Source organism: Mauremys reevesii, linkage group 2, assembly GCF_016161935.1.
Source record: "Mauremys reevesii isolate NIE-2019 linkage group 2, ASM1616193v1, whole genome shotgun sequence".
Taxonomy (NCBI): Eukaryota; Metazoa; Chordata; order Testudines; family Geoemydidae; genus Mauremys; species Mauremys reevesii.
In genome coordinates this window covers 78,842,452-78,856,802 of record NC_052624.1, presented here as the reverse complement: position 1 = coordinate 78,856,802, position 14,351 = coordinate 78,842,452, and the positions used below count along the sequence as shown (strand labels likewise).

General features: G+C 39.4%; 1 protein-coding gene across 2 annotated transcripts in view; it reads left to right on the top strand.

The window, feature by feature from the left end:
• Positions 1-14,351, top strand: part of MRPL3 (mitochondrial ribosomal protein L3) — a 56,773-nt gene that overhangs the window by 18,975 nt on the left and 23,447 nt on the right. For both annotated transcript variants that reach the window (XM_039528040.1, XM_039528041.1), the window contains exon 6: positions 396-456. In XM_039528040.1, the coding sequence (XP_039383974.1) occupies positions 396-456 (61 nt within the window). The remainder of the gene's footprint in view (positions 1-395; positions 457-14,351) is intronic.

Sequence of the window (14,351 nt, the reverse complement as noted above, 5' to 3'; positions counted from 1 at the left end):
AGGGTATTTGCATGTCCATTTTGTGTTTTGAGCTTATTTTAGTCTCTCAATAAAGATGTTAAGGGCCCTTTATTTGCCTTTTTCAGTGTAGATGAGCATCTTAAGTGTGAAACTTTTTAGTTGTAAAAATCTCTGTAAAATCTGAAATTGTATTAATAATTGGGAGACTGAAGAAACAAGTACAAAACAACCAATTTAGCAATTTAATATTATACAATGGGATGAAAATAAAGTAGTAATTATACATACATTTTTTAAAAACATTTTTTAAAGAACCAGGATTTAAATAAAAATATTTCCTTTTTTACATTATTTTTAACAACTGTGGATGCTGACAAGATAATGGTTCAAGTTTCAGCACTTAATTGAATGGTATATTTTCCCTCCTTTTTAAGGTACACCTCTGTATGCAGCTCACTTCCGTCCAGGGCAGTTTGTGGATGTCACTGCCAAAACGTAGGTTCTTAACTTTTTTTTTTTTTTTTTACTATATTGTATTTACTAGATATTTGTCATTTACTTTTCTTTTCTCTTTTGTCCTAACATTAATTGTTGGCAAAGGTAGATTGAAAAAAACACATACATTGTAGAATAATCTGTGGTTGTGTAGGGGATGCATTCGTTAATATGGTACAGTGTAATGAGTGTGTGTGTCTCTCTGTTAAAGATGGTTGGCATTCTGGTGTAAGTTTGGATCAAGGATAGTTGTGGGTATGAGTTAGGCTGAATTTAAATTGTTTGCAGTGTTTCACAACACTTGCCAAATTCCCATGTAGAATTTCTAATTCTTACGGTCAACATCAGTATAAAGTGAGGCCAGAGGATCTTGTTGTATGACTAAAGGCTGCTGCTATCTTCTGAGGAGTAACTTGATAAGGAAAAAGATGTGAATGAAAGTTTATGAATGGGAAAAACACTTTAGGTAGGAAGTTGTTTCAAGTTGGGAAAGGCAGAAGAGGAGTCTTACAAAAACATTGCAAGAGAGAGGAGGCGTGAGAGAAGTAATAACGCTGTCCTCGGGAGCCAAAGAATGTTACTGCGTTATAGGTGAAACCGCGTTATATCCAACTTGCTTTGATCTGCCGGAGTGTGGAGCCCCCCCACCCCCACCCCCCGGAGCGCTGCTTTACCATGTTATATCCAAATTTGTGTTATATCAGGTTGCGTTATATTGGGGTAGAGGTGTACCAATGTAAACCTTTTATATAGGTTTGTCTACTCTAGTGTGCGGGATCGATCTAAGATATGCATCTTCAGCTATGTGAATAGCGTAGCTGAAGTTGACATACTTAGATCTATTTACCACGCTGTCTTCACTGCGGTAAGTTGACAGCTGACGCTCTCCCGTCGACTCCACTTGCGATTCTGGTAGAGTACTGGAGTCGATGGGGGTGGCGCTGGATTGATCCCTGCCCGCCAGTCTGGCGGGTAGTGTAGACAAGCCCTATGAGGTGACAGTGTTTCTTGTGTCCTGGTTCAGTTGCAGACGTTCTTAATACTCTTCTCCATAGCAATTGTAGGATAGTAAAATTTGGCATGAATTGTTCTATAGAACCAAAGAGTCCCAAATCCAGGATTTCCAAAAATAATAATAAAAGGAACCACTCCTTGTCGAGAAAAAACAAATAAATTAAGCTAAATTTAGTGGTTTTACTTCACCTATTTTTTTGTTTCAAATAATTACAATCGGTTCGATTTCCCCCTCCTCACCCCCCCCCAAGTTTCTCACAAACTTCTTGCCAGACTTCCCTATATTTAAAAAAAAAAAAAAAACCAAAAACTCCATCGTTAAATAACTTCTTTTTGGCAGCAAAGCATTCGTGAGAAATGTCAAAGAGTTAGTGAAGTAAAAAAAGTGGTGAAAATTTGGCTTATCGTGGCCGTTTTCTAGTTACTGAAATACACAGGTGAATTGCATTGTTAATCACAATTGATTTTTACTGATTTCACCATTCTTAAATAAATTTTATTTTATTAAATAAATGTTTTTATTAAATAAATGTAGATGTCGTTTCGTCATACATAAACATGAAGGAGGGCTATTTTAGTTGGAACAAATGACTATTTTTAACACTTATTTTTGTTGATTTTAGCACTTTTCTTCCATATCGCCATGCTGCTAGAGTGTGTGCCAAAGCATACCATTCAGCATAGGTGCTCTGATATTACCATATTATATGAGGGGCAGGTGGAGTGCTATTTAGGAAGATATTTTATTTGTACTACATTATTTCCTAGGAATCTCAATTATGGAATGGGAGCCTGTTGTGGTAGGCACTATACAGATATGTAACAAAGACAATAGTTTCTGCCTGAGAGTGCTCACAATTGACGTGACCGATGGGATATAACAATTGGATGAAACAGACACACTGACTGGTGGGTTAGAAGGATGTTTAGGCACTTTCCTAGCCAATGTCAGACCTGAATAATTTGTCAGCATCAGGGCAGAGAGGTAGGTTTTGTAGAGGATAAGGTGGAGGTTTACTGTAATTGATGGGGAGTTTTTCCTATGCATTTGAAACAGATGGGAGAAAATTCAGAGGAACTGGAGAAAGAAGCCCATAAGCAGGCAATCAAGGCTGCCATCACTATCAGAGTGAAGATAGTGTTCAGTAACTTAATATATCTGATACAGAGGATGGGGATAAAGAGTCAAGGGCCTCTAATGCAAAGACAAAGAACTTGTGATTGATTTGGTGGAGGAGGGAGAGCCAGTGGAGGGATGCAAAGAGAGAGGGTTAATGTGGTCAGAATGGCAGGTCAGGAAATGACCCCAGCAGCAGCATTTTGAATAGACATGCGGTGTGTGGGAGGAACAGGGCTGCCAGACACCTACAGTATGTAGTCTGTTACATTTTTTTTCCATATCCCAGCCTTTCTTCTCTGCTAACAAGCATCACTATACCTTCCCTTGTAGGGTGGGAGGAATGGTTTCTTCTCACACCACTATGAATACTAGTTTATGGTTCAAATGATAGAGGGTGCATCCTGCCACCAAAAATCAGTTTTATCCTTTCTGAGACGTCTAGGCCAGTGGATATTATGCACAATTGGAATCCCAAATCTCCTTATTTCAATAAAGTGCATTTGTGTCATGATGTACTACCAAGCAGGCCCTGTCTCTACTCCTGTTTCCCCTTTTGTGAACTGGAAATCCCTAACTGCTTCCATAAGAGTGTTGAGAGATTTAATTGGCTAATATTTTGTTCAGTGCTTTGAAAATACAAAGTATTATGGGGTGTCTACATGGGGAAATGGACTGGAATAGCTGTAGTGGAATAAGCTACAGCTATATTAGAATAACTCCCTGTGCAGAGTTATTCTACTCTGAAAAAGTAACTTCATTTGGGAATAATGCCCGCATGGGGAATTATTCTTGCATAGCTATACCAGAATATCTTATTCCATTATAGCTATGCCAGTCAATTTCCCTGTGTAAACAAGTCTTTATTTTTGTTTGTTAGGGGAAAAAAAACCCAGAAAAGTGTAATGTTCTGGGATGGACCGTGTGTATGTGGGGGTAGATACCAGCTTTGGAAATGAAGGTCTTGGATATGTTTTTTAGAAAAAAGTTCAATACCTATAACATCCAGAAACCATATCAATCTTAGACAATATATGAAGAAAAATCTCTTAGAATGTCCGGTCTTTCAGACCACAGTAGGTGAGGTATCAATCAGAATCAATTTTTTTGGTAGAAATAGGAAAGTAAATCCTTGCTTCTGTTATGTTTGTGGGACGTGGCAGCATATTAAAATCAACTTTCTATCTGTCTTGGAAGACTAGTCCTATTAACAAATCAGTTTGTTTGCAAAGCAAAGCACTGTATCATTAGTACATTAATTGAACATAGGTGGTGATTGTTTTTAAAACACTTCAAAAAAAGCCCCTGAGTGCTTTGCTTTATTTTAATAAATTAAAAATAATTTCTCAGAAGCTAAAGGGCCATCCTAAATGTCTAGATAGGAAGGTTCCTGGGGCAAGAACTATGACTGTACATTTCCAGGTACAACAAAGGTGCTATCTAATAATTGCCGCATATACTCGATCATAAGCCGGTTCGTTTATAAGCCGACCCCTCTCCCTTCTCCACTCCCCCTTGCATAAGTAAAAATGGAAATTTTTTATAACCCGTTCATAAGCCGACCCTATAATTCAGGGGTCAGCTCCCGGGCCATCAGGATAAGTCACTTGTTGTCCAAGATGGTTTGTTTATCTCGAGCGTCCGCAGGCACGGAGGTAACACCCCAGCGTGCCAGCTGCTTACCCTGACGGGCTGGGACAGCAACTGGTGGGGAATTTTTTTGTGGGGGAGAAGCTGGGAGTCAGAGGAGTAACCCCTGACAACACCCCACATGACCCCACCCCTAGCCTGGGAGCCCCACACTCTCCCCATCCCATCCCTTCTTATCTGGGGAGGGCCAGCGAAGGAGGTCTCTGACCTGGCTGGAGCTGCTCTGGCAGGCTGGGCTGCGCGGCCGCAGCTCGCTCTGGCGGGCCAGACCGGGTGGTGCAGCCACAGCGTGTTCCAGCGGGCTGGGCTGGGTGGCACAGCCACAGTGTGCTCTGGCGCCCGGGCGGCATGGCCACAGCCTGCTCTTGGGGGTGGGGCTGAGCGGCATGCCTGCAACCTGCCAGCCCCAGAGCTGCAGCTGCTTTGGAGGCTGGGGGGAGAGCAGCGGGGCCAGAAGCAGAGAGACTCTGGCCCTGCCTCTTCCCTTCTGGTTCTACTGGCTCTGCTGCCTCTCCTTGCTCCCTCTGTTTGGGGGAGGGGCTGTGTCCCACCTCTCCCTCTCTATACCCATTCATAAACCGACTCCCGTCTCTGGGGCTTTCCTTTTTTATTAAAAAAAAATTGGCTTATGAACGAGTATATACGGTAAGGTGTTTTATGAAATAGATGTCAGCAGTATTTTTTAAAAAATCAAGATATAGGAAAAGTTTCCTTATGGAGGTGTGAGCGAGTTAAAGATCATATATAATTTACCAATATATCTTGCTAGAGGCTATTTAGAATTATTTGGAAACTAAATATAGAATTGGTTTCCTGGCCTCTTTCAGTCTGTGTGGCTGATCCACCCCATCTTTTGAGTTACGAGTTGTAATCTAGAATATCCTTTCCCTCCAGTTATTTGCCAGATAATTTTTAAAACCAGATATCTACATTAGCAGCAAAGAATCCTGTGGCACCTTATAGACTAACAGACGTTTTGCAGCATGAGCTTTCGTGGGTGAATGCCCACTTCGTCGGATACATTAGTTATTCCTAATGCTGCTTTTGGCAGTCTGTTCCATATAACCTATCTATGCAGCTCTTAATATAGAAATTACTCTCAAATTCTTAACTCTCATCATTAACCTTAGGGTTTCTTATCATGTTTTGCTCTGTGTGATTCTGTAATCTTTCCAGTGCTTCTCTGTATCTGATGTGTTATAAATTTCTTCATGTACCTCTTTCTACCTCTACTTTTTTGTGTGTGTTTTGCTAATGTACGTTGGCCTCTTTTCTGTAATTCTATATTTAGCATTAGATTGCCTCATGACCCCTTGGCAAACATTAAATTATCTTTGAATACATTCAGTTTCCCCTTTGTGCTCTTTACTTGCTTCCATTCAGTTTTATCCAACGTTGCCTCCAAAACACTTATGTTCCCATCTTTTTGGTTTCATTCTAAGCTTTTTTAATGGATGCAGCTGCCTGAACAGCCATTCATAAGTGCAGTGCTCAGTGAGCGATGGTATAAAATATCCCAGAAACCTTTGAGCTGTTGGGGGCAAGGAGATTCCTTGAAAAATGCCCACAGTGTTTAGGGCTGCCACTAGCTGTTTAGACAGAATGCATTGAGCTATATAGTAGTAGATAGCTTTAACTAATAGAAAACTTTAGTTTGCTTTAACTAGGTCAGATGTCTGTCAGAACCCAATTATATCAAACATGGTTCTTTGGGATTTATAACTGTGAAATGGCTAGGCCCACTTCCAGTTTTGTGTGGATTAGCTTTAACAACATGACACCACCTGTTAGTGAGCAGAGACCACTGTCTGTCATGTTGACCAATATTTTGGGGTGGTTAGGGGACAAGGAGCAGAGGGGTTGGATGGGTTGGAGGTTCTGAGGGGGGCAGTCCAGGGGCGGGAAGTGGGAGAGGGCTGTTTGGGGAGGCACAGCCTTCCCTACCTGGCCCTTCATACAGTTTTGCAACCCCAGTGTGACCCTTGGGCCAAAAAGTTTGCCCATCCCTGGTGTAAGGGGATGGAATGGCATACTTCCCTTCTCAGTAGCATAATGAATGGGGTTGCCGAGTCTACTCTGCTTTTTGGGGAACCAACCTTGGCTGTTGAACTGTGTTGTTTGCTGTTATTCCTGTGACTGGGACATCTGTTCTCTCATGCTCAGCTCCCATCTTCCCCACACACTCTGTATATATTCCATCCATTTTGTTCTTTATTATGACTTCTTTTCTACACAGTATTTTTCACTCTTCTTTTATAATTTAAGAAAACCCATAGGTTTTAGATCCTCAGTCCTTCTCGGAGCTTGTTCCTACATTACCAAAGTTCAAAGAGGCACAAAAGGTAATTTCATACATTTTGAGTATTTTGATAGTTTATGTGAATTGAAAGTGATGAAAAATGACAGTGGCAGTTGTCCTTGGCTATTTTTGCAGCATTTGACTCTCATCCAGCTAATGCCATTATAAACCTAAAGCCAATAATTCCTTAGAATTCACTAGCTTTGCCAATAAATGGGTCATGTAAACTTGTTTTTAAAAATGTATTTTTATGTTCACAGAGCTTCATGCACAACACTTTAAAGGGCTCTAGAGTCTTAAATCCAATATTAAAGAAATATTTCCTAAGTATAGTGCAGTTGTGGCAGATACAATTGTATTTTAAAGCTGGTGGAAAGCCATTAGCATTCTTACCATAATGCATTCTTCCAGATTACAGCAAAATACACCATAATTGAAGTACCAAAATTCAGGGTCTCTGAATTAGATGTATAACCATAGTGCTGCTACTATGTATAATGTTACAGATTTCTTTTAGAGAAATGGGTTCCTTTCACCTAGATTTTTAAAGAACATTGTGGAATATAATTCTTTAAATTTAATCTCATAAACAGAATGAGTTGTATGCAGTATTACAGTGAATCTAACACACTCTCATCCCTGACAAAGTTAAACTAAAAAATAAGCCCTTGTGGGAAGATATTGAAAATTCAGTATGTTAAAATTCCTAGTTTAGTGCACTTTGAGGTCTAACAGTTCTTGAAAAACCTTATTTTTCTTTTCCTAAAAAGCTCTTTGTTTTGGAGTTACCCTGAAAAGCATTTATTGCAAGGATGCAATCTCACTTTCCATCTTAGTCAAGAAGAAAAATAATAAAAAGCAATCAAAAAGCTTTGCACTTGGCTCTGCACTATTTCAGGGAGATCTGATCCATGAGGTAATATATAGTCTGAACTCATTTGTAACTTTCAAAACTGCTGGAAATGCTCTTAGAAGTTTGCTAGTTACTTCAGTGAATAGAGAATTGTTTTCCTTCAAAAACCTAATTCCAAATTCATCAGGTATATGAGATGAGGTGGGTTACATGTTTTAAAAATATTAGTTTTACAGAGGTTGGTTTTTAAAGAAAAACAAATTTGCCATTATTCATTTTTTCTCTTAACTTTGACAGCAGAAAGAGTTGTTGCTTTTTTGAGGAAACGGCTAAAAAAGTGAATCTTATATTTCATTAGTTTCTTGCATTTCATTTTAGATAGGTTTAAATGACCAAGACATGTAACATTTAGGCATACTTTGCTTCAGAAGACAAGAAAAACAGAATAACTTGTGATTGTGGGGGGGTTTTTTTTTTTGCTTTTTAATGTTTTGTTTTTCAACGAATGCTTTTTTTATTTTAAATCTGATTTAACACTGGACGTTTATATTGCTAAATGAAAGCAGAGGTAGGCCTAATAAAGGCACATTACCATAGAAGGGCATTTTGGAGATGAAAATAGGAGTTGAAGTTGATAGGTGATCTTTCTGTAGTGACACTTTTTGTTACGTGTCTTGCTGGTGTGGTAAAGTCAGATGCTCGGGTGCTTTTGTATGTGAGTGTTTTCCCTTTTCTTTGTTGTCTTGGTTGTTTAATGTGGTAAAATGCTCTATTTTACAAAATCAGTGATTATTGTCAATTGGTAGTCGCTTGTATTTTTGAATGTGATCATATCTGTGTTTAATCCCGCATAAAGTTTATGGTATAGTTTAAAAATTCTTTTTCATAATAGATTTCAGTGGAACTGGGAACCAGAATTCAGTAGCACTTATGAAAGTGCCTTGGAAAGAGAACATGCACACTTAGTTGAGGGAAAAACATAACTTCTGTTTTGAGCATCACATTTCAGTTTTGAACCTCTTTTTATGTGCAAGAAAAGTGTAAAGGTTTTATTTCATGATAACTTTTATGTCCGCTGTAACCTGCAGAATGTTTCTGGCCTGAAGCATGGTATTGTTTAATCCCAACATGCTTTGACACAGACGGTCCAGAAAAGGTGCTCTCTTATTACCATTTGGACACATGCTGTGCTCTATTATACTTTGCTGCTACTGCCATTTAATGAGTATTTGGAAAGGCATGACCATTGACACACCAGGGATTTTGGCACTTACCAAAAAAACAAAACAAAAACCAGCTTTCTTGTTTTTTTGAAATACTTGGTAGCAAAATAAGAGTCTAGACTCACCGGTATATCTTAACACCATGTTTTGGTTTTCTTAAGGTAAGTGTTACTCAAGCCTAAAAATACATTGTGCGTTTCTAAAATATTTGACTAAACAACTGAGATTTTTGTTTCGTTACAACATTAAAATAATGTTTTATCCCCAAAATGACACAGTAAGCATTATTTCAGATCTGTTAGGTATGACATATTTGCCACAAGCTAAGTGGTAGTTTTAAATAGGATTCTTTATTTTAAATAAATCATCTCATTACATGCTGACATTTTGCGTAAATTAAAACTGAAAAATGAGGTATTACACAGCGTTATATGGTTGACTTGAACAGCTGCTTTCCCTCAGGAAAGACCAAGAGAACTGTCTGTATACACTCTATTTTAAATTCTACTTATTGTTATTTTCATTTCATTTAACCTCCACATTAGTCCTTGCTTTGAACCCAAATGAATGCTTCTTGCTGTCTAGGACTATTTTATGGGATTTGGGTAAGCATGTTTTCAAATAGTAGCTTTTGGTGTGGAAAGGTTATGTTGAAGAAAATAACATGTTGTAGTCAATTCATTCCATAGAAAAGGAGTGAAGTGATGTATATTGGATTTTATAAAAGGAATGTTCTCTAGCAACTCCATTTATACTAGTACTGTATGAAATGATAGCCAATACCACATTCTTCAGAATGGGAAGCACTTATTGGTTATATTTTGTGATGGTGATGGGAAATATCTTAGGAAATTATTTATATCCTAGACATTTTGTCTTTAACATATCAGAATCTTTGTAAAATAATATTTTGGCTATTTTTCACACTAGTGAGTTTACTTTCAGATATATATTTTCTAAATATATCATGTCAGATATGATACATTTAACCTGATTCGTCCCCCCGGAAGCCCTTCCCCATCCAACCACCCCTTCTCCCTATCCCCTGACTGCCCCCCGGGACTCCTGCCCCCATTCAACCCTCCCCAACCCCCTCCGAACTCCCCTGCCCTCTATCCAACCCCCCCTCCCACTCCCTTACTGTGCTGCCTGGAGCACTGGTGGCTGGTGGCACTACAGCCGTGCTGCCCGGCTGGAGCCAGGCCACGCTGCCGCTGCCACCACAGAGCACTGGGTCAGGCCGGGCTGTGCAGCTGCACTGCCCCAGGAGCTCACAGCCCCGCTGCCCAGAGCATGACGCCGGCGGTGGAGCGAGTGAGCTGAGGCTGCAGGGGAGGCGGAACAGCAAGGAAGGGGATGGGGGCGAGCCTCCCGGGCCAGGAGCTTGGAGGCCGGGCAGGACGGTCCCATGGGCCGGATGTGGCCTGCGGGCCATAGTTTGCCCACCCCTGGTCTAGGGTATAGGACCCTTCCATTCACTAGAATATAGTACATGTAAAACCGGGTAACTAATCTCATTAAAAGTATCAGTAAGAATGTCTCTTAAAAGCCTACTAATTTTCTAATCGCTGTAGTATTTTTTTTTTCTTTTCCTTGAGTTACTAGTATGGGACCTGATCTTGAGATGCTGAGTACCCTCAGCTCACATTACTTTCAAATCACTGTGCACCTTGTAAGGTCAGGCCATAGGTTAAATCCTTCTTAAGTGGCAAAAATAAATATAGAGTTTCATGAAAAACCAGTTTTGTGCATAGCAGAGAAGCATAGATTGCAGTCTCTGTTCAAGAAGGGCTCAGATTAGAACGGTCTCATGTTGCTAGAAAGGATCAAAGTGTATTGGCCCCACGAGCATGGATGTACCTATACAGGTCCTTTTGTACTAAGTTTGACTTAAACCAATTGTAATAGTCCCTTACCTTAAATAATACTAAATCTAAATTGTTCTGTATTTTTAAAACGGAAATGGACAGTTAAACCTGTAATACAAACTTAGCATAAGAAAATGAATGAGACTGGGAAAAAAATATTCATTGCTCTGTGTAATGTTCTTTTTCTGCCATGTAAATTGGCAGAATAAATTATAAGTGCTTAAACTTACTTCAATATGAAAGGCAACTTTTTCTTCTGTATAAAAATTATTACAGGCAATTTGCAAATCAAAATATTATGTCCAGAAAGGCTATAGGGCAAGTTGCTCTGGTAAAGCAATTCAATTCCATTCTTCACAGTGCAAAAAGATCTGATGGAAGAGCTATGGTAGACTTCAAAGCACTAAACACATACATTGCCTCCATTGTGAAACTAGAAGAATTTCCTATACATTAGCCAGTGTAAGAGAAGGATTTTTCAGACCTCCATGAATAGAGAATATTTTCATATTTCAGTTCAATACACTGGAAATTTAAGATTAATCAGAACACTATTCTTTAGTCTGTCCATGTTTCCTGTAAATTCATTAAAGACCCAGTCCTGCAAAATTTGAGCATTTGTTCAAACTAATATATATGCAGAGGGAAACAATTGGATTACAACTGAAAGCAGAAAGTAGGTGAGTCCAGTATGCTACTGCATTGCATAAATTATTAAACATGGGAAATGTTATCCCATAGTACAAGCAGCACTTGCTGAAAACAAGTCTTCTAGTACATACTGGAGTAAATGATTATTCCTGGAGTGCTGCTCCTTAAATATATACACTTGGTGAAATTGCTTTTTGATTTTTACTTTTTGAAAGTACAATTTACAGCAGAGTAGATAGTTCGTGTCTAAACAATTGGCTTTCTGGATGAAATATTTGAGGTGAATGTTCAGTTTCATGACGCATGGGATTATGTTGCTTGATTAAAGTTGACAGGACCATTTTCTTTGATACTGGTTTCTTCAGATGTTGAATTTTGGTTTTTATTAATGCATTTCTGCTGCTGAAGAATTATCTCCCAATCTCTCTGTGTGGTTACTGTTCACTTACCATGACTCCAAGTTGCTTTGGGGTTTGGATATTTACTAGGTCCATCTTCCTGCTAGAGATGCCAGAAGTGGCCTACTTAAACACTGCCAATACTAGATAATGAATAGAATTTCTACAGAACATACATGTGAGTCAAGTATTCCCACTTCTGTTTTTTTAAGTTACAAAGTCACAGATATTCTTCTGACATTGCTGCAGACCAAAGATAAACTGAGATATTCAAGCTAATAAAAATATTAAAAAATATATACTGAAGTTAGCTTTGCTTGCAATAGTAAATTAAGATGGAAACTTGCTGTGGTAAACTTAAAAAAATTCTCCGATATATGGTATATGATGTAAGCTTTGTGATTTTCAAGACATTTTCCATGTTTGTGACTAGTTTTATGATTTGTGGAATTATTATACAAATTAATTTGACATCAGTGTGCATCACTAAACCATTCAATTTGTTTCCAGTGCTCAAATGCCAGCACTGTTATAACATGGCAGTGAACTGAAAGAATATTCTGGATATTGACATGCAGATGAGTAAATCAAGATTCAAATGTTCATCAAACTGAACCACAGTCTTCAGTTGACTGTTGGATTCAAGTGCTTCAGACAGAGCAATCCAAAGGGGAAAAATACAGATATTTTAAACTATGAATGTTTGCAGTAATAAGTAGTTTTCTCACTAGTTTTAATGCTCTGATATTTTTATCAACAAGAAAGTAAGCAGAAGTTCCCCACATCCAAACCATGTGTATAAAAAATACTCATACAAATACAAGACCTGAAAGTTTTTTATCTACGTGTTTTCTCTTAGAAGCCTCTGGACAATTGAACTAGTAGGATTATGACATCACAGGTAACAAATGAGAATATTGAGCAAACAAGTTGGGAAAGGGAATTTGAATCACTGTTAAGTTTTCTTGTCTATATTTTATTATTCACTTTTTTAGGATAGATGTAAATCTTTTACATTAGAAACCATTACAGGCAAGAAATGCTCCTTTTGAGTGTACCGCACAGTGCTGGGCATACAATTGGCTCTAAACAAATAACCCGCTCTTGGAAAAAAGTTGAGAGAAAGGATCTGTTTGTGGAAGCTTCAACATTCTACCTGTTAAACTAAGTGATAGGCGGGCTCTCCGGTTCTCTTGTGGTCTTAATCTTCCAGCAAAAACTGGGAGAATAAGACTTGATTGTCCTGATATTTGTAAAATTAAAAAACATGCAGGAAATATATTAACCCAATATCACCATATGTACGCAACACTTTCAGGGCTTCTTTATACAGCAGAAAGGGCAAAGGAAAATACAGGTTTGTGCAAGCTACCTTTTAACTGAAAGCTGCTTGATTTAGAACATTTATTTAAATTAAACTTAGCCATCTTTGAATTTCATTATCATTTTATAGCACGGTGTTTGTAGCGCTACCAAAAATGTAATATGTTTATTATAATGCAAAATCTATAAAATCTATTTCTGATTTGCAAACATTGCTCCCCATATATTTTATAAAATTACAGCAAATTCAGATTGGATGGCTGTTCCTATGTGTGCAGCAACTTAATCTGAACTTTCAGACAAGTTGACAAGTGTAGGTCTGGCATGTGAGCCCTTTGACTTAATATATGTCACTCTTAGTGCTATATATGAATGTCTTAAAATAACACCAATTTTTACCAATAGATAGTTGTGTGTCTATAAACTGATTGTATATCATACAGGTGGCTTGTACATCAAATCATTTAACAGATGACTCAGCCTCATGTCATCTGACAAGATTCATTTCTTATTTTAACTAAAACTGAATTATAGGCTTTTGGTTTTGTTCTTAAAGTGGGTTCTGGTTTTTTAAATACAGGTTGAACCTCTCTAGTCCGGCACCCTCGGGACCTGACTGGTGCAGAACCAGAGAATTTGCCGGACCACAGGAGGTCAATGAAGAGTGCCAGCGGGTTTCCATAGGCGTGGGAAGTAGAGGTCCAGGGGATGCTACAGCACCCCCAGGCTTTGTGCCCTGCATGGCCGCCCCCGTCCAGGGGCCCCATTGCTGCCTGGGGTCCTGGCCACCAACCCCCTGCCTGGGGACCCCAATGCCACCCCAGGTCCCAGCTGCTGGTCCCTCGCCTGGGGTTCCAGCCGCCGGCCCCAGGTCCTCCCACTTCCCCATGGAGCTTGAACGTCGCAAATCAGCTGTTCGTGGCGCTCTGAAAGTGCTGGGAGGGAGGAGGAGGAGTTGGTAAGCGCGGGGCCGCTGGTGCACGAGAGGTGCCGGGGGAGGGGAGCAGAATTGGGATCTTGGAGCTGCTGGATGCTCCACACCCACTAATTTTTCCCTGTGGGTGCTCTAGCCCCAGAGCACCCACAGAGTCGGCGTCTATGCTGGACTACACACGTTGCCGGACCAGGGAGTGCCGGATTAGAGAGGTTCAACCTGTACCTGTAATACCCCTACATCAGCAAGTATTCTTCTTTTAGTTGCCTGAATTAAACTGGAAGTTTCCTATGTGCTTTGACTTCCATCTTTTAATGTTTATTGAAAATGTTTCTGCTGAACAAAGTATAACAGCATGACACATACTAGTGTTAGGATTGAGAAAAAATCTATAGCTAATCTACTGATAATTACTACCAATAGGGGTACTGCTTCATGTTATCATGTATTGTTAAATTGAACATAAGAACGGCGATACTGGGCCAGACCAAAGGTCCATCAAGCCCAGTATCCTGTCCTCTGACAGTGGCCAATGGCAGGTGCCCCAGAGGGAATGAACAGACAG